This window comes from Pinus tabuliformis, chromosome X (assembly GCF_031772625.1).
Source record: "Pinus tabuliformis cultivar Carrire ecotype Pingquan chromosome X, CPIR1, whole genome shotgun sequence".
Classification (NCBI taxonomy): domain Eukaryota; kingdom Viridiplantae; phylum Streptophyta; class Pinopsida; order Pinales; family Pinaceae; genus Pinus; species Pinus tabuliformis.
Window position 1 is genome coordinate 452507499 of NC_142308.1, and position 21143 is coordinate 452528641.

The 21143-nt window shown below is 36.7% G+C and overlaps 1 protein-coding gene and 2 pseudogenes across 1 annotated transcript; 1 reads left to right on the forward strand and 2 right to left on the reverse strand.

Moving 5' to 3' along the window:
* Positions 1 to 485: 485 nt before the first annotated feature.
* LOC149140544 (putative L-type lectin-domain containing receptor kinase S.5 pseudogene) lies at positions 486 to 2054 on the reverse strand (annotated as a pseudogene).
* Positions 2055 to 8362: 6308 nt separating this feature from the next.
* On the reverse strand, positions 8363 to 10345 carry LOC149140545 (glycosyltransferase family 92 protein At1g27200-like; annotated as a pseudogene).
* A 663-nt stretch (positions 10346 to 11008) lies between these two features.
* On the forward strand, positions 11009 to 14164 carry LOC149140546 (nucleobase-ascorbate transporter 1-like). Its single transcript, XM_089451006.1, has 5 exons — positions 11009 to 11045; positions 11356 to 11453; positions 11840 to 11940; positions 12035 to 12139; positions 14020 to 14164. Exons 1-5 carry the CDS (start codon positions 11009 to 11011, stop codon positions 14162 to 14164), a joined length of 486 nt encoding a protein of 161 aa, XP_089307132.1.
* The last annotated feature ends 6979 nt before the right edge of the window (positions 14165 to 21143 follow it).

The window sequence follows — 21143 nt, forward strand, 5'->3', positions numbered from 1 at the left end:
GTTAATCAAGGTATGTCATCTTAAACAATAGATCATATTAAGTTCTGTTTGTGAAATATTCGGTATTGATGATCTTTGCGCTGTTAGTAGCTCTGATACCAAATGTAAAATATAGCTACTAACAGCCCAAAGATCATCAATCGAATATTTCACAAACAGAACTTAATATGATCTATTGTTTAAGATGGCATACCTTGATTAACAGCGGAAGATGTAATGGCTGCCATCTACTTTGATCTGACTCCTGACTGTTCCTCTTCTTCAGAATTCGGTTTCTCTTTCTAGCCCTGTTTCTTCATGCGCTTCTTGATGGAGAAGAATGCAACTATTGCCAGGGAGAGAGAGGACCCAATCCTTTATATATCATTTAACTCTAATCTGGTACGTCCAATTCAACGCTTAAGATTAATGCTTTAATGCTTTAATGCTTTTAACGCTTTTAATGCTTTTAACGCTTTAATGATTTAATCGGATCACATTAAGATTTAGAAACTGCAGATTTCTGACACTAAACACATCCGATTCTGCCGTGGCTTGCCCGGTGCATTCTGCCGTGGCTTGCCCGGTGCGATGTAACCAAATGTTCCCTTTACACCAGTGACCGTGAAGGATCTCCGGTCGTGTTCAACCAGACGGGCAAGGCCGAAGTCCCCGAGTCGGGCATTGTATTCGGAATCGAGCATGATGTTGCTTGCTTTCACGTCCCGGTGGATTACCTGCTGCTCGCATTCCTCGTGGAGATACAGCAGAGCCGAGGCGACGCCCGAGACAATGTTATATCTCTGCTCCCAGTCCAGAAATCCTCCTGCAATATCCACTTTAAAAATATGTTTGTCCAGGCTAAAGTTGGGCATGAATTCATAAACCATAATCAAGTGCCCCTTCTCATAGCACCATCCCAGCAAAGGCACCAAATTTCGATGGCGCAGGCGGTTGATAACGCTGATTTCTGAGATAAATTCTTCTTTAGCTCTTTTGGCGTCACTGGTTATGCATTTTACTGCAACAACATTTTTTCCCTTTGGCAGAATTCCTTTGTAAACAGTTCCGAAGCCGCCACTTCCAAGAAGGGCTGTCCGACTGAAGTTATTGGTTGCCTTCTTCAGGTCTCTGTAGCTGAATTCTGGTAGGCGGCCCGGAATTCTATCTAATTCTTCAAATAACTTCTTCTCTTCCTCTACCTGAGCCCTATGGCGCTTCAGAAGCACTATAATGCATATCGTGGCACCCAGTGCCAACGGCAGACAGACAGAAAGAACAATAACTAATGTCCAATTTGGCCTGGACACGGGGTCGATTGTAAAATTCCATGACTTCACAGTGTTGAGCTCGGTCTCCTCACCCGTGGAGGCGGAAAAGCCGAAATAAGCTTCTTCCTGGACGATGGCTGCCAGATCGATGAAGAAGGTGATGATGGTGTCCAAGGGCATCCGTTCAGAGACGTTGGCGACGTACACGTCCAGCTTCTTAGCACTGCCATCATACTGAATCCACGCCTGAATGTCATAATTTCCCTTCAAATTGATCTGGTTCGGGTCCAGAGACTTCAAAATCATGGAATTTATGTTATTAATATTGATCCCTACATGGTTGTCATCGGGATCGTTAGTTCCAGGGCTCTTCCTCGTATCGAACTCGACTGCCATTACCATGCTACTATTGGTGCCGTTAGTGGAGGCGTTGAACAGTCCCAACCATTGGCCATAGCTATTAAGAAGCGTATGATCATTATCATAAGAGACCGAAGTCACGATAAAAGCCAGACCCTCTCCGCCTTCTCTACTGTTGGGTTGAATATTGAAAACGAACGAGGTATTGAAGGATGCCCTGTTATTTCCATGGTATACCCTGAAATTCTTCTTCAGTAAAGCTTTTCCGGATCTATTTTTTGGGGAGTATGTGGGATCTGTATTACGAGTATCCGGTGTGACCTGTAAAGCTGTGTCTATTGTGGCGTTGATCAAATTGAAATAACTACTGTTATCACTATTGAATCTAGTAAAATCAATCTCAAACGGTCCGCAAACAGTTTCTCGGACCAAAAGGAACGTCATGGCCGCAAATATGATTGCTTAAGGAAACCCATCAAATTAAACGCCGTTAGCATGCGAATTTAGTACCTTGCAGAACTGATTAAAATCACAACCAGAACATGGAGAAATACTGCTTCATGACCGTACCCCGAGTGAACACAATCGCCGAAGCAGATCTGGCGCTGACTATGTAGCACAACGGCAGACGTGAATGGCATTTAGATGATCCGTGGCGGAAAGAAATGCCGGGCGGGTTTTCTTTCTGCCACGCCGGTCTGACTTCGTAATATATCAAAACTGGACTCAGCCTCACCGGTCAACACACTCCTTCCGCGAATTTTATGGGTGATGCGCATGCGAGCGAATCTGCTGGCGCCACCAACGGGAAATGATATCTTCCTGGATTATAGAGCTTCTTATTGTATTTTAAAATTTCTTCAAGAAAGAAATCGTCAGCTGAAAACACTTCCAGCTGGAAACCTCAACGAATGTACAAGAGGCGAAATGGGAAATAAGCTTCTATCAAATGGGCAATCAATTATATAAGGTATGACCAAAGACATACCTAAAAATTACACAAAGAAAAGACAATACACGTTATTCTCATTTCCCGGTTTATTATTTATATATATAAATATATAATAAATTTTATTATAATAATGATGATTATATCTATTAAAAATAATTTACTAATAAATTTATTATAATAATGATGATAATTAACATCTACCAAGAAGAATTTAATTGTAATTCTTTAAAATCTTATTTTTATTCTAAAAAGAAGGGAAAGAATGTTGACTTAACAAGTCAATAAGATTGGAAGTGTGACAAATGTTTGCAAAATTAGAGCGGATGCGAGTAAGGGCCAAACAATCTAAAAGAAAATATTTTTCATCCTCCACCCTCTTAGTATTGCAAAGATGACAAATTCTATCGTCTGAGGAAGCCTTGGGAGTAGACGAGTGCCCGGTTTCACTTTGAAGATCATGAGAATTAGTTCTAATCTTAGCGATGTTCACCTTTTTCTTCGAGCCGGTGAAAACATAAAGATAATTCTAGTTCTCAAGGGTGGGGTTGATCACCTCCTTATAATCTCTTAGCTCTCTTTTACCCTCTAGCTCCTTAGCATCCCATAGCATATCCTTAAATTTGGAGGTAATAATATCTTGAACACTATCCTTGCTTCCGAGGATGATCGATGCCAGATAGTGGCAGGGCCAATGAATTATGAATATTTTGCCCATATGCACCAAACATAATTTACAGGCTGATATAAGAAAAGAATGCACAAGTAATTAAGTGAGTATTAAGTTTGTCCCAATTGTGTCCTGGAAAAACAGCAAAATATGCCTCTGAACAAATTTCAAAAAAATTTAAGCAGCTAGTACAGACCTCCCAAGCCATGGTGAGAACATATCTGTGCCTAATCAGCTCCACACATTACTTATTGCACAAGTGAAAACATACCCTCACCGATATCGTCAACCATTTTGAAATTGAAAACATCAATATTTGGAAATACAGAAGCCCTTACTTTGAACTCCCAAGAGGTTCTTTTAGAAAATTGTAAATAGCGATGGATAAGAGAAATTTGCAAAGGACAAATGAATCTGGAAAATACAAATTTGCAACTCATTGGGATACCTGGTTAACTATGTGGACGAGCCGAAGAGAAAAAGAACCATGTGTGTCATGATTTCATACAATATCTTTCAAATTCGATAAAAAAACCAAAATATGGCTTCTTATCATTTGTAATCTTGACATTATTGGACATGGCAAATTGATATTGGAATTGGATTTTTGTCCATATCTGCAAATTTCTAAGCAATTGAGAGTTTAAGAATACAGATTAATAGCAGTGTGCAACCCATTGTGAGTGTCTGGAGCATCTTCTAAAGCTGAACATCCAAATGATATAAAAGTCAAGTATGTGAATGTGATGAAAGGCTAAAATGCTGACATGTTTTTGTTGTTTAATGTAGAAGGAATCTTGCCATTTGGGCTCTAGAGCCCAACCTGCTCTCTCTTATTGCAAAACACAGAGCATTTAACCAACGAAAAAGCACAAAGCAGTGGACCATGTACTCGATTATTCTTTGTTCATACCACAGTGAACTGTTCTATCAAGTACGTGAACCCCTGTTGTGGGGTATACTGCTTTCAATTGGAAAACAACTTATCTCAACTACCTGGTTAACCATTCAGAGAACAGAAAATGCACCGTGTTGTCCCAAGAGGTTCTTTTAGAAAATTGTAAATAGCGATGGATAAGAGAAATTTGCAAAGGACAAATGAATCTGGAAAATACAAATTTGCAACTCATTGGGATACCTGGTTAACTATGTGGACGAGCCGAAGAGAAAAAGAACCATGTGTGTCATGATTTCATACAATATCTTTCAAATTCGATAAAAAAACCAAAATATGGCTTCTTATCATTTGTAATCTTGACATTATTGGACATGGCAAATTGATATTGGAATTGGATTTTTGTCCATATCTGCAAATTTCTAAGCAATTGAGAGTTTAAGAATACAGATTAATAGCAGTGTGCAACCCATTGTGAGTGTCTGGAGCATCTTCTAAAGCTGAACATCCAAATGATATAAAAGTCAAGTATGTGAATGTGATGAAAGGCTAAAATGCTGACATGTTTTTGTTGTTTAATGTAGAAGGAATCTTGCCATTTGGGCTCTAGAGCCCAACCTGCTCTCTCTTATTGCAAAACACAGAGCATTTAACCAACGAAAAAGCACAAAGCAGTGGACCATGTACTCGATTATTCTTTGTTCATACCACAGTGAACTGTTCTATCCAGTACGTGAACCCCTGTTGTGGGGTATACTGCTTTCAATTGGAAAACAACTTATCTCAACTACCTGGTTAACCATTCAGAGAACAGAAAATGCACCGTGTTGTGGATGCCTTAAATTTAGTAGACCTTGGCCATACCAGCTTATGAAGTATGGCTGTGCTGGCTATCAGATTATTTTAGGATTGTGATTTTGGACACCAAGGTTTAGATTATTTCTTTATTATGGTGGCTGTAATGAATGATTTTATATTCCATTCATTCTTACTGCATTTGGATAAATGCCTTTATTACTTTTTCAATAGGTCTTGTAAACATCAACCTATCTAAAGTGAGAAACGTTTTTCTTTATAAAAAATGTTGTTGGTTGATTCATAAAACCCAAAACAAAGAGCAGTGGACCACGTAATTGAATACTTTTTGTTCATACAACAGAGAACAGTTCTATTTAAATAAAAAATTCAAACAAATCTCATGAAATTATTCGGAACATATATTCAAATTGGGCTGTAACAAGCACTCGTCGTCCAAATGGATTTTCACATTCAAACTGTTATTAAGAAACTATTTAAATATAAAATTCAAACAAATATCATGAAATTATTCAAACAAATATCATGAAATTATTCAAACATACATTCAAATTGGTCTGTAACGAGCTCTTGTCGTCCAAATGAAAACTCCACTGCCAAATACATTATCTTATTTAGCTATTACAGAGCTCCCTGTTTCAGATTGATAATGGTTACTCTCTCCCGAACAGGATTTAGAGAAAACAGCGAAACTTCAATTATAAAATATATTTATGATACATAAAATAATCATTGAAAACTATTAAATTAGAATTTTTTATAATCAGGCACTACGATTCCTTATATTAAAATCCCAATGTATTTATCTCAATTTACTCGAAATTTTATCGATGAGAGAACTATAGCCAATTATGGTTTTTTATATATGAGCAGGTTTGGGCTTGTTTGTGCTTACTGCCAAAAGTAATAAGAGTTTGAAATCACATGACAAATAGTCATATGTATATCAACTGAATGTCTAAATCACATCTGGAAATTTGATTATTTCGCGTTACTTCATCTGAATCAGAAATAAATTGAATGCATAAAATAGAATAGCAACTTGTATGCAGTGTGCACTGAACAACACAAAATTGTATTGTTATTCTCAGTTTAGGGTCACAGATGAGAACAGCGATAAATTTGTATGCACGGAACAACAATTTGTATGTATATTCTCAGTTTTGGGTCACAATATGCGGTTAGCTGAGATTCAGAAACTCGTTGAGTAATAATGAGATTAATAACAGCAACAGCAACATATACGCACACAACAATTACCAGATTACTTAAATAGTTGAGGGGAGAATGAGATTTAGTCCATTTATGCACAGAACAACAACATACCTACCCTCATTGGATATGGGTATTAACTTTTTTAGCGTTTCAACAAGCGAGCATTGAACTGTTTATTACAAAAACCAAAAATAATGGGATCTGCATGTGCTGGGCACTTCAAGGCCGCAGGAACATTTCCCAGAGGGATCTTGGTTATATTTTCAAATTCTGGAGGCATTTCTGATCAAATCAGATCCAGGTGTCTGTGATTCTATCTTCTCTGCCAAAAGGCTTCGGTAATGCTCACATATACACATATATATAATCGGATCATGTTAGGAACTGCCATTATCTGATGGATAATATGAATGACACAGAATAGAATCGCAAGACAAGCGGAATATTAGCTCCTCAAAACTTTACATGTCAGGATGGCAATGGAATGTGATTTGTTACAGAAACAACAAACTTGATATACACTTCTTCGGGCAACAACTGGTATTTAGTTTCCACCTGCACACAAATTTTCATCTCCAACACAAGTTCAAATTCTAAATTCAATTTCTCAACCATGCTCTGATGTTTATTGTGTTTTGCATATACAAGACCATTTTCACCTTATTTGTGTCTTCTAGTTTTTCACAAAATGTGGTGTGGCTTGCTTCCCACATACTGCAAAGGCAGACTCGCTCAAAACGATTTGGTTGAAGCCTACAAGGAGCAAAGAGATTTGATGTTTGGAGTTCTATGCTATCTTGACATCATATTTCTTTAAATACAATGTAATTTTTTATAAAAGTTCAAGCCTAATGCAGTTTTGCCATGCAGACATACACTCTATTGGACTTATGATATTGACAAAGTTAAAGTGGTATACAAGAGAATGTATCAAGCTAAACCACAAGTTACACATCTTCAGACCTAAAAAAGTACATAACAATGGTCTGGCAAATCAATAGCTATATCATACTTGCCTTTCCTTCCACATACATACAATCGCTCCAAAGGCAAGGACAAGAAAATTTTCAGCTCTAGTGAGCACCAGTGGGTCATTAAAACGAGTGACCACAAGAAGAGACACAATTGTATTAAAACGAGTGACCACAAGAAGAGACACAATTGTATTAATCGAAAGAAAATACAAAGTTGCTAATTAGAAATCTATTGTCAAACACTATTGTTATCATAAGTAGAGTTTGTTATCACATGCGTTTACAATGGCCATTCAAGTTTCAATTTTATTAGATCAATTAGAACTTGTTTTGGTTCACAATCAATATTTTCTATTCAACTATATGTGTTTTATGTTTTGCAGATAACATAAAGAACAAAACAGTTAATCTCATCCTCTCATCAATAATCACTATTAAGTTGTTTACATATTTTACTCTTCAGTGAGCCAATGAAGTGTAATTAAGATGGCCATCATTCTAATGTCGCCAATGGAGTGTAACCATAAACTCATCCGATAGAGATCAACCACAGAATAATGTCAAGTTTTTGTGTCGTGAGATATCAACTTAGTCTTCTTTATATATTTGTTTCCAAGGTTTTTTGCTGGGCACCACACGCAGGTTGTTGGGCAGAGGTTCCACAATCCACGGATTAACAGCGCATACAGGGTCATTAACAAATGCGAAACTGCAAAGATGAAAAAATGCCAGGTGTCAACCTTAGAATGAAAGGGACGACGAAAGTCTCTTTCAAAGGGAAGGCCTATCGGCCTAATTAAAAAAATAAAAAATAAAAACTTGCATTCGTAACCTCACCACCAGAATAAACCACTTATATAGGTTTAAGCCCAAAGTACGATTGTTTCCCTTATATAGGTTTAAGCCTAAGTATGATAGCTTCCCTTTAATATATATTTGACACTCTTTTTCTACACTATGTGATTCAATATTTACAATCTTAATTAAAATGTATAGAATTGTAATTAAAAAATTATATCAACCATGCTAGACCGTTCTATAATCAGTTCGCCAAATCTGTATTAAAAGTCTGAAACATCGATTCAGATAGATTTAAAAGATTAGCTCGAATTTGAAAATGGATTTAGTACCCAATTAAAATGGATCTAGAACTTAAAAAGAGGAGATGCTAAGAATTTTGATCACGTAACCACATGTTCTTCTAAGCATTGTTCACCAGTGTGATGTTCGGCTTTACAGATGATTCAAAATTGAATTCAGTCACAACAATTATCTAACAATTTGTTACATTCCAACTAATAAATGCCTTTTCCTTTACATCTAAGTTTCTCATCTGAAAGATACAGGTCTATATATTCCATGATGCAGGAATACCCAACTTCCAAAATCCGCCATTCTTTATTGATCCACTAACTCAAATATACAAAGAATCGAGATATCTGTACATACAAAATGCAGAGATGTAATCATATTTACAAAGAATCGAGATATCTGTACATACAAAATGCAGAGATGTAATCATATTTACAAAGAATCGAGATATCTATACATAAAAAAATGCACCACTGGATTACATTTACCATTCATTGCCATTCTAAGTTGTAACCTGTTTCTTCTTCATCATTCAGGGAAAAGACTCCCTCTGCATATTCTTTCAATGCAGTGTCATTCACCTCGCAGAACATATTCTCCCATCCATGGGGTTTGATGGCCCTGTTACCAAGTCCTGGAGTTCGATCTTGGGACCTGGGATTCCTAGAATCCTTACAATCCACAACATAGGCAGACACCCTCCTCCGAAACTTAGCCTTGAACTCACTCCAAGCCTGGTATTTGTAGTGATTGATCACTGCCTTGGAGGCATTCAGATACACTGTTCTGTATCTCTTCTTCAGCTGGAAGCGATGTATTACATTGAGTAACGAAGGAGAAGCAGCTTCTAGAAGAAGTATGGATTTGTAGCGCTTCTCCTGCTTTTCCCTGCAAGTGTACCCTTGAGTAACCCCTTTCTGAGGGTGTTCATGAAGGCCCGAAGGCCCGAAGTTTCTGCATCTCATAGAGATTTGCAGCCCCTCGTTTACGCACTGTACTGAGATTTGTCACTAATTGCCACAAAGCTGCTTCTGATGTAGAATTCATTAATGGGTACTCCAGATTGACTTTGGGTTTGAGTTGCTTCAGCCATGAAGGAGAGAATACAAATTCATCCACGTCTGTGTACATCATCCATTGGCACTTGTCTTTAGCCATGAGAGCACAGTGTGAGAATCCAGATTCCTGTGTCTTGGCCCATGGCCATGGATGCTTTTTTATCATGTATTTTTCTGATGATAACCCTGCAAGAGTTTCTTCCAGATTGTCTTCACTGTTGTTATCATACAGAAAGAAGTGTTTTACACTCAGATGGGAATGGTAGATAACCCATTCTCTTATGTATTTTGCAACGTTGAACACCATGGTGCATGCACATAAATTCATTTTCTCTACATCATGATCTGTTTTGTTTAAATCATAAGTTGGTGGGATTTCATAATAAGCAACTGAAGGGATTGATTTCCCACGAATTCCAAGAGTGAATTTGGAGCCAATGAGGTCATAACGACTTGGTTCACTGGGATGCTCACATCTAAAGATTTCTTGTGCAGAGAGTGTGACCCTAGTTTCAATGGTATTATTGAATATGCAGCGTAGATATTTGGGCTCAATGTTGAGTCCCTGTCTATTGTTAATCCCTTTGGCAAATAGAACAATATCCTCGTCTGTAGCAAAACTCTCATATACCATATAATCCCATTTGATGGGGATGGAATAATCAATAGAACCCAATTTAGTTGTGATGTCTGGTAAATCTGAGCTATAATTAGAGGTGCCCACCAGGGCAACTGATGTTGCAGACCAGTGGGTGTCTGGTGGGGGTGGCTGGCATCTGACTGCAGCTCGTGGTTGGGTGGAAGATCCAAATTGCAAATAATCGATGCCATTAACTGTTGTATTGATTTCTGGCGAGAATGAACAACTGAGTAATGATTTGTGGGATATCAGTTTGGAATCTGCAGAAGGCAGGCGAACTAAGAAGAGGATTTCTTCTGGAAGAAGAACGATGTCTTGAATGAAAGAAATCCCATGGGTTTGCTTCACGCTTGGGTTTTCCATTAGGGCATAGTTCTCTCTAATTCCTGCCTGTACTGTATAATCGTCCGGTTCTTTGTCCATTAAACTTTCTTGTAGACTTCCATATAAAAACAAAGGAAAACCAGTTAACCTTGTCTCAGTCTTAACCCTGTATAATGTAACTGCAAAACCAAGAAGAAAGCAGCAATTCAAGAAGATATTCAACTGTTGTTCATCTTTAATAAACGCCCCAGTTAATCAAAACTACACAAAACTGATGTACATACATCAAGAATCTACGCCCCCAAATTGAGCCCCTGACTCAAACTTTGTTAAAGTGACCTAATAACTGATTTCTTGCTACCTCCCAAGAATTAACCAGGAATTTCAGTTTAGCTTCTGACATGTATTGAGTACTTGTTACCACTGTCAGTTGAAGGAGCCGCTACAAAGTTTGTAAATGCTGCGAGATTGTCGTAATGGAAGCCTCCAACAGTTGGAGGAGGCGGTGAATGTAAATGCTGCGAGATTGGCGTAATGGAAGCCTCCAACAGTTGGAGGAGGCGGTGAATCTAATATCTAGAGTTGACAGCTCCACCCTGTATAGAGCTGTCAGGAATATCCCCTTTTTCGATCTTTAGTTTAGAAAGTTATTTCCATACATGATCCTCCAGCTACTTTAGGGTTTTCCCTGCATGCAATTTATGTTCTATGCTTGAAACCTCTTCCCTTTATCGAACTTGTTTAATGAAATCATTTAAACTTCAAATGCCTAGAGTTGAGAGGGGAGGTGGTTATGCTTGCTGTATGAAAAATTCAAGTCTTGTAAAACCTGAGTCTTAAAGTCAGCATGCCTGCAAGCTCCATTCTGTATCAAGCTGTCAAAACTATCCCTCTTTTTTTGAATCGTTGCTTTATGCCACTCTTTGCATACATGACCCTACAGCTGCTTTGGGTTTTCCAAGCATGCAATTTCTATGTAAGCACTTGCATGTAGATAACCTGTGTTCTATGTTTGAATTTAGTGAGAACGTTGTCCTGTAATATTTCTGGCTGTGTATCCTGACACAAAATGCTTCAATTATCTGAGAGTAATTGTAATTAACTTGGTGCAGCGGAGACAATTATTTTGGGTTTTCAACACTACATTTTGATGTTGGGAACTACAGTCATGGTTCCAACTTTTCTTGTTCCAGCGATGGGAGGAAATGATGTAAGTGCCTCCTCATAATATCTTTGATTTTAAATTTCTTTAGTTTTGTGAAATTTGGGTGGACTGTAGCCTCAATTGATTATTCATCTGAAACAGCATGACAAGGTGCGAGTAATACAAACATTGTTATTTGTTGCTGGGCTCAATACGCTTCTGCAGTCATTATTTGGAACACGTTTGCCAACAATTGTTGGTGGTTCATTTGCATTTATTATACCAATAACATCTATTATAAATGATTCATCCCTTCGGAGTATTCCCGATGAATCAGTCAATACTGATACAGTACAGATGATATTGATTGTGAACAAAAGAAAGTACGTTCTCATGATGATTAATAAGCTGAACACCACCAGGGCCATAACATTTCAGGTTTGTCATTGCAGAGATTTGTTCATACCATGCGAGCTATCCAAGGAGCATTGATTGCTTCGTCAAGCTTGCAGATCATCCTTGGTTACAGCCAACTTTGGGGTATTGTTTCTCGGTATGTCACTGCACTATCAGCTTTAGTATACATCATAGGTCTTTTCATATATGCCATGGTTTCTAATTTTGACACTCCTGGGGATCTGCATCAGGTTTTTCAGTCCACTTGGTATGACGCCAGTTATAGCTTTGGTTGGATTTGGATTATTTGAGCGTGGTTTACTTCTAAAAGCTTTTATGACTTTCTCTACTCTATAGTAACCAAAAATCCTCATTCTGAATACCAAAAAATGGGCCATTTTAAACATTAGTATTGATGAGTAAGGGAGGGTGTCACACAAACAGGTTTTAACTTGATATTGACCACCCTTTACAAAATGTCATTAGTATTGACCCATAAGGGAGGGTGTCACACAAACAGGTTTTAACTTTATATTGACCCTTTACAAAATGACATAAGATAACTGAAGACTAATATAAAAACATCAAAAACAACAAACTTAACACAACACTTAGTAGCAAGAACATAGATAAAAGTAGACTAATCAAGGATGACAACAAACTTAACACAACACATAGTAGCAAGAACATAGATAAAAGTAGACTAATCAAGGACGATGAGAGCCACCATCATGGGAGTTTTTCTCCGGTAAGGTTGAATTTGCAATGATGGTATTAAGAGGAATTGAGTTGATCATCCTTTTCCTCATGTCCTTATGTCCATTGGATTGAATCCATCATGGGAGTTTTTCTCCGGTAAGCTTGAATTTGCAATGATGGTATTAAGAGGAATTGAGTTGATCATCCTTTTCCTCATATCCTTATGTCCATTGGATTGAATATCAAAGTCTGAAGCTATATACCTTTCCACCTGAGTCAACCTTACCACTATGTCATTCAAGTTATATCTAATATCCCGCATGATGGGCTTGATTGACTTGTTTATCATGGATGCTCATGTTGAGCACTGGAGCTTTCCACCTGAGTCAACCTTACCACTATGTCATTCAAGTTATATCTAATATCCCGCATGATGGGCTTGATTGACTTGTTTATCATGGATGCTCATGTTGAGCACTGTCTCCATTTGACGAGGGTGGGTGATTGAATGAAGAAAATGGAAGCGACTCTTCCAAAAAAATTCAAGATCTGGTACCCATTTGAGACTGCCTCTAGTCATCTAAGAATTGGAAATATATTCGTTGTGCCAAATTCCTTGGCTTCCAACCTACTTTGTTATGTTGTTTGTAACCAAACATACAACCTCTACTTAGAGTACATGATTGTTTATTTTTAAATCTTTTTATTTTATTTTTTTAAATAATTAAATTATTTTAAAATATTAGTATAATATTTTTTATAATCTAAATTAATAAGATAATTTATGTATTCAAATTTCTGTGATCCATAATGAATTAAGCAAAGTCTTTCCATAAAACTTACATAAAAGAAATTTTTAACCAACACTTTTCCAACGAACAAATGTATTTTTATTATTTAATAATAATAATTAAAAATCATATAAAAGTATATAAAACACATTTACATTTTAAAATATTAAATCTCATATTTAATAAACCTCAATTGGAAAGAAATTTATACTTGCTTTTCAGAACTTTAACTTTATCACATGATTATACTATTTTACAATATCCAATTAAAATAGTATAGTATGTCGCAGCGACCTCTTACTTTCGGTTAGAAAGGCATAGACCATAAACGAAATAACCAATCAAACCCCGTACAATGGAGTATTCACTTGAATCGTATAAACTTAATAAACAAGCAAACCGCGTACAATTCAATTGAGTATTCACTTGAATAGTATAAACTTAATAAAAAACCAGGGGAAAAAAATGGAAATGAAAATATTGAAACAAAGTGAAAAGCTATGATTGAAACAAAGTGAAAAGCAATGATTCCATTCCTGTAACGACCGGATGATCGAAACAGATATTCGCAACCCCATTAATCGACTGTAATTTTAGAAAATTTTCCGATGTGAACAGAGGTTCGCCCTCCTCACCATTCAAATATATAAATGCATTGAACCACGTTAAAAAAAAATTTGCATTGATTCCAATGTATTTGCCGAAGTACTTTATCTTTAATCTGTAACTGCATTATGCTGTTGCAGTATCACGAATTCTCCATTAAACCTGCACCCAGATGTCTCTGTAATTGACCAGAATGCGCAAGTCCGGTGCAGGGGAAGACCCCGGCGGCATTATAGCCTGCCATTTCTGATTTATAGGCAGAATTGTCTTGAGGATGCCTTCTAATGGTTAGTGGGAGGGTTGATCGTTTAAAAAATCAAAATTGTATGTAAACCAGAAAAAAAAAACAAATAACAAATTCGGTGAGGTATCGTCGCCTCAGGAAACCATAAACTATGTATTTCTGAGCTGTCGGCCACGATTTCTTCAATTGAAAAAGAAAAAATACAGAATGGCCTGTAAACCAGAAGAAAAAAAATATCGGTGAGGTGTCGTCGACGCTTCAGGGGACCAAATCTGAGGTATCTTCAATGGGAAGGCTGTCATCCATTATGCTTGCTTCAGTTAAATTCGGATCTCGCCCCAATACCTCCATTAGTCCTCTGGTTTTTCCCGCTATATACAGCGATTTCGATACCTCTGCTTCATCTAAACCCCTCGCCCACCTTCTGGTGTTAGCCACAAGCGCGTCTGCAGCCCGATCAATGCAACGGTCAATAACATCTGCCAGAGACCTCACTACCTCATCGAGCAATTCTGTGACATTCCCCTCTTTGAAGTCAATACTCTTGCAGAGCTTGTATAAGCTGTTCCCTGCTGCAACGTCCTTCCAATCCATGGAATCGTGCCTAAGTTCTTCGGCATTTGCTTTTTTCTTCCCCTTTTCCGCGAGCTTCCGGATCTCATCACGGCCAATTTCCCTAATCTTGCTCTCGGAATCTGTCTGAAGAGAATCAAAGTAGCGAAATTCGACATCTGCTTTCAAATTCTCGAAAAGCTTATCGGCGGCTCTGCTCATGAGATGCGTCTCAGGGTCCGTGAACTCGTCCACAAGATCCATGATTTCCCATGCTTGAGAATAAGCTTCCATGGCGTCGGTTGCCACTTTGAAACGCCTGCGCCCCCTCGGAGATTTATAGTGTCTGTTCCAGTCCAAGGGGGAAAGTATGACTATGATATTGATCAATGCAACAGCCGTCATTTTCCAGCATTGTTTCTGCGCATAAGCGAAATATTTCTCCACTCGCAATGTCCCGGCATTGACCCTGCACAGGTACTTTAAATCACAGCTCTGTGGTAAGTCAGGTCTCAGGCATCTCACACCAGCATAGCCTGGCGAAGTTTTTTCTTTCAGAAAAGTTATCAGAGCCTGGCATCTTTTGCCCTCCTCGCAGCCTTTCGTGATAAGATTCTTGGCCTGCTGAATCGACTTTCGGTTAGCAATCCAGACGCTACCCGGTTTCTCCCCAGGCATCTGCAGCAAATGACCGCCCATCCCATTACGATGAACAGACACTCGAGCGCGATGGCCGTGAACTTGAGCCAATCGAATCGAGTCTTGAAATGCTTGCTGGTTCCTTCCATTCCCCATCCCACAACCGCGACAATAATGCAAATCGTGAGAACCAGTCCAGCGCAAGAAACCAGCACAGATCTAGCCACAATATATTCGGGATGGCAGACGCGAATCACAATCCGTGACTTGAGAACTTGATCCTCAACCCTCTGCCATGAATTCTGCTGGTCGTGGCTCGTATTTTTGAAAGACAAAATAACCCGGAAGTTCTCGGCACTGAGAATAAACAGAAGCCCGCATGGATGCCAGGTGTCAACCTGAGATTGAAAAGGACGACGAAAGGTCTGTTTCAATAGGAAGGCCTATCGGCCTAATAAGGGTATTAATGGAAATATTGCTTGCACTATATTATAGTGAAAGGCCTTTTTAAAGTTGTCTACGTACTACCGTACTACCCATAGTTTCTAACTTCCAACCCACTTACGATCAACTTAAACAAATTGTATAAAAACACGTCAGCAAAAGAAAAGGGAGTTGTCTATAATGCGACTTTTTGAAGATTCCGGTGACGGAATCCGGCGAAGAAATTAAGGTCAAATCTTGATTTCTTGCAGTTAAAATGGTTTTTTAACTGCATATTTGGATTCAGCACCCTGAAAAACCCCTGAGACGCTTTCATTATGAAGAAACTAGCTATCAAACTTGCGATTCCAATAATTCTTGCCGGATTTCGACCGGAAAAATCCGCCAGAAAAACTTTCAAAAAGTCGCGTTATAGACAACTCCAAAGAAAAGCACAATGGAGGGAAGTTAGTAACACCGGCCCACGTTACGTACATATCATAGTATTCTGCCGCCCTCCCACGTCGTCTTCATAAATGTTTCCTTGTCAGTTTCTTCTTTTTGCGGATTCCGCGAAACTTCGTATAGATGTTGACATTGTTATTATTACTCTTTATAATGCACAGCTTTGGAAGCCAACGGCAGGTAATCCAAATGGATTGTACGTCAATAATAAAAAGAATTCGCGTGACAAGACTCCATTAAAAGAATAGTCTTCAACTTGTTTGGCCATTTGTGGGCATCGTTTACTTTTGGCCACACGCTCAAGTGGAGCATTTTGAGCCATTGGGTCCAAACGAAGAATTGTTAAAGGTCACTTATAAATAAATAGATTTTTTTTTTTTAATATTAAAATTAAGATAGTGGTGAGTTATTATGGTGATTGGATAAAAAATTAATTTGTCTAATAATTATATATTTTATTTAAATATTTTACTAAATATATAAAACTTTAAATTAATCTAAAAAGTATTGTCATGAAAATTATGTCAAATTTAATAACTTTCATAATTTATTTCTACCTGCAATCCCTACCATAAAATTTACACTTACAAAATAAATGACTAATTTGCACTTCACAAATAAACTCTTACTTCTTTTTCATTACAACTTATTACCAACCCTTACATTCCATTCACAATTATACAATGCATTTTATATAATTCTAATTACCAACCCTAGTTGGCAATACAATGTAGGTGTTGACATCAAGGTCCACATGGAATAAGTTATCATATTTCAAAAAAGAGTGGGGATCTCGAATTGTTGTTGTGATGGTAAAGATAGTAATCCTATTCTTTGGGTCTATATGTGTATGGATTATTATTTTAAAGTTATAAATATTAAATTTTTATTTAAAAAATTAGAGTAAAAATATAAATGTTTAGATTATATATATATATATATATATATAAAAGATTTAGTTTAATTTATAGATGAAATAGTTTATTTTATCAGAATTTACAAAATTCGATAATATAATTCAAGATTTTTTGTTGTCTAAAATACAATTTTAAATGTATAAATGTATTCAACACCTTGAAAAACCTCGGGTCCAATTATGCACATTAAACAATTTAAACTCAAGTTTTTAAAATAACTAGAAAAATGGTCATGAAAAAAGGTCATTTCCTCTATAAGTTAGACTATGCCTAAATATGTTATAACTTTAAGTAGGAGAGATTATGGTAGGAAGATGGAATAAGGTGTATTTATAAATTTTTTTATTTGAGAAAAAATAAATTTATATTTAGCAAGAATATTGTTGAAAAATAGAGTTTCACATTAATATTGTAAAATTTTTATATGAAAAATATTGTTTTTAAGAATTTTGGTTCATTTTAATGACTTGATTTTGAGAAAACATAAAATAAATATATATTAATTTCAAAACATTTTGATTAAAATGAACCAGAAAAATGTTTATGAAAAATGTCATTTTGTCTATAAGTTAGACTATATGTAAATATATTATAAATTTAAGTGGGAGAGAATATGGTAGGAAAATGGAATAAGGTGTAGTTATAATTTTTTTTATTTGATAAAAAATAAATTTATATTTAGCGAGAATATTGTTGAAAAATAGAGTTTCACATTAATATTGTTATCTTTTTATATGAAAATATTGTTTTTAAGAATTTTGGTTCATTTTAATATGACTTGATTTTGAGAAAACATAAAATAAATATATATTAATTTCAAAACATTTTGATTAAAATGAACTAGAAAAATGTTCATGAAAAATGTCATTTCGTCTATAAGTTAGACTATACCTAAATCTGCTATAAATTTAAGTAGGAGAGAATATGGTAGAAAAATGGCATAAAGTGTAGTGATAATATTTTTTATTTGATAAAAAATAAATTTATATTTAGCTAGAATATTGTTGAAAAATAGAGTTTCACATTTCTACATTTCTGGATATATGTTGTGTGTGAATTTAATGATGTTCTAGTGGTCTCACCATCTATCATTAGGACTCAACTAAGCATAATAAATCTGAAAAGAATGTTTAGGCATTTATAAAGAAAGAATCAACTAATGATGATCATTAATATGAATGTTAATATGACCATTAAAACTAATTTTAATAAATAAAATATGTTTATTAAAATATTGATCATAATTTAAAAATATTTAATTTAAAATAAAATGAAATAAAAATAAATTAAATTAAAATAAATAAGGTATATTTATTAAAAAAAATTACTATAATTTAAAATAAATTAAAATTAAAATAAACTATATTTATTAAAAAAAAATAATCACAACTTATATGATTTAAAAAAAAAATCAAAATATAAATAATAAGGTTTTTTTACCACAATTTAAGTTAAATTAATATATTTATTAAAAACATTTTACCCTAATTTAAAAATTGAATCACAATAAAATAAAATAAAGAAATTAAAAATGAGATATATTTATTAAATTAAATATTAAAATATAAATAATAAGGTTTTGGCCACAATTTAAAATAGATTATATTTGTTAAAATATAAATAAAGTAAAGAAATTAATACTTCATTAAATAAAAAAATTATTTTCTAGAATTTATTTATTAATAGGTTTGGATTATAATCTTCAAAACTAATAAAACCAAAAAGAAATTGAGAATTTGAAAAAATTAATATGAGCAGAGACTCATGTAAATTTGACTTTTTTCCCCTAGGAAAAATCGTAATTTCAATTATAGAAAGAAATTACATTTTGTAGATGTGTATGCATATGTTGAACATATCAATGACAAGTTGTCATCGTCAAGAGATCTGAGTTCTAAAATGTTGTTACCTTAATCCACGCAGGGAGGTAACAACTCAGAAAAAACTGAGAGATACAATAGATATAAAACCAAAGTTGTCCATGAGATGAAAAATATATACATAAACAAAAAACCATATGTCCTGTAGATTTATGCATGAAAATCCATAAATGGTCGGTGATAGTACTAATAGTGGGAGCCATCGAGCTGTTCCTGAATCATCAGAGTGCCCGGCTCCCGGAGCGCAACTTCTTTGGAAAGGCCATCAGCTGCTGTGTTCTGCTCCCTGAAAATATGTTTGCAAGTGAATGTGTCAAATAAAGAAATCAGTCTCAGGGCCTCCTCCAGTATATGACTCAATGTGTAAGTAGAGCATCTAGCAGTCCTATTCAACCAATCACAAACAATTTTGGAGTCCCCAAATAATTGTAAGTCTCTGCAATTTTTCTCCAATGCAAAATGAATAAGATGTTTTGCTGCTGATAATTCTGCAAAATTATTTGTGCCCTTCCTGAATCCCATGAGTAGGTTGAATGAGTGGTGAGATGTGATATGCAAGATGCCCCTCCTCCCTGCAGCCATTTTCCTGTGCGGCCCCGTCAAAATATGCCCACGGTTTGCTTTGGTCAATTTGTTCGGGGGAGATAATACGGGGTCTATGGGAAGGAGGATCATCCGGGATGAGGGCATAATCAGCCAGCACCTTGGCCGCGATGATAGGCCAACGAGGAGAAAGGTTCTGAAAAATGAGGGAATTGCGGGCGATCCAAATGGCCCAACAAATTAGAGCTGGGAGGTTGCGCTGCTTGGGGGTAGAAACAGAGGAAAACCAAGAGCACCAGGCCTCAACGACAGATGCAGCAGTCCAAGAGCAGGAGGGGGCGACTTTCGAGATGACTAAATCCCACAGCCTATGGGCTTCTATACAATCCAGGAAAAGGTGAAAAACCAATTCATTTTCATTTTTACATAGATAACACCAGTGAGGCCCATATTGTGCCTGCTTGATGAGATTATCCCCAGTAGGGATTTTATTTCGTAAGATGCACCACATGAGTAATCTGGTTCGGAGGGGGGCCTTCAGCTTCCAGAGGTGTTGCCACCAGACTTCGATATTCTGTGGCTTCCTTGACTCTGCTAATACCAGATAACCATCTTTTGGAGAGAATCTGCCAGATTTTGAGAGGGCCCAGATAATCTCATCGTCTTCTTCAGTTATGCGAATATGGGCTTCAGAGAGTGCCTGAGTGTACTCCTCCCACAGATGGTGCCATTGTGGGGGAATGTTAAGTTGTTGTGCAGATTTCCAAGCCTGATGTAGGAAGGAGGAGTTCTCTCTATCAGCAATGTGAGCAATATGAGTGACATTTTGTTCATGTAGCAGCTGGATGAGGTTTACAGGTAGGCTGTGGGAATTCCCACACCCAATCCACGGGTCTATACCAACTCGTACTTTTAGACCTAAGTGGATTCTCCAAGTGAGACCCACCCTGATAGGTCCCAGAGCCTTGATGACAACCTTCCATATTGTCGAAATCCCGGATGTGCTTCTAATAGGTCTCCTGATCCAGTCCAGGGTCTGAAGAGGGGCGATATATTTTGAAATTGTCACTTTGGTCCAAAGGCTGTCACCTGTGAGCAGATGCCATCCGAGCTTTGCAGCTAGAGTAGAGGAGAAATCATCAAGTTTTTTAAGTCCCCAGCCTCCCCATTTTTTAGGCAGATTCAGAGCATCCCATTTAACCCAAGCAAAAATCTTGCCCGGCTGGCTACCTTTCCATAAGAATCTGTAACAAAGGGCTTGTATTCTAGTAAGGATCCCTCTAGGAATCTAGGCCAGAGACATCCAGTACACAGGAGTGGCTTCCAAAACACTCTTTATGAGGGTGAGGCGACCAACACGTGAGAGATATTTGAGATACCAGATGTTGAGTCTTTTTTCCATTTTTGCAATTAGCCAAGTCCAATCTACAATCTTATAGCCCAGGGGCTTTAACTTGTATCCCAGATATTTCAGACCTTCAGTAAGACCCAATTGTGAGAATCGAAAGCGTTGGAGAGCAAAATGTAACTCATGCTGAGTGCATGCAGTCGCTGTCAAGGTTGATTTGTGCTCATTTAAACCATACCTGTAGCTGACATGA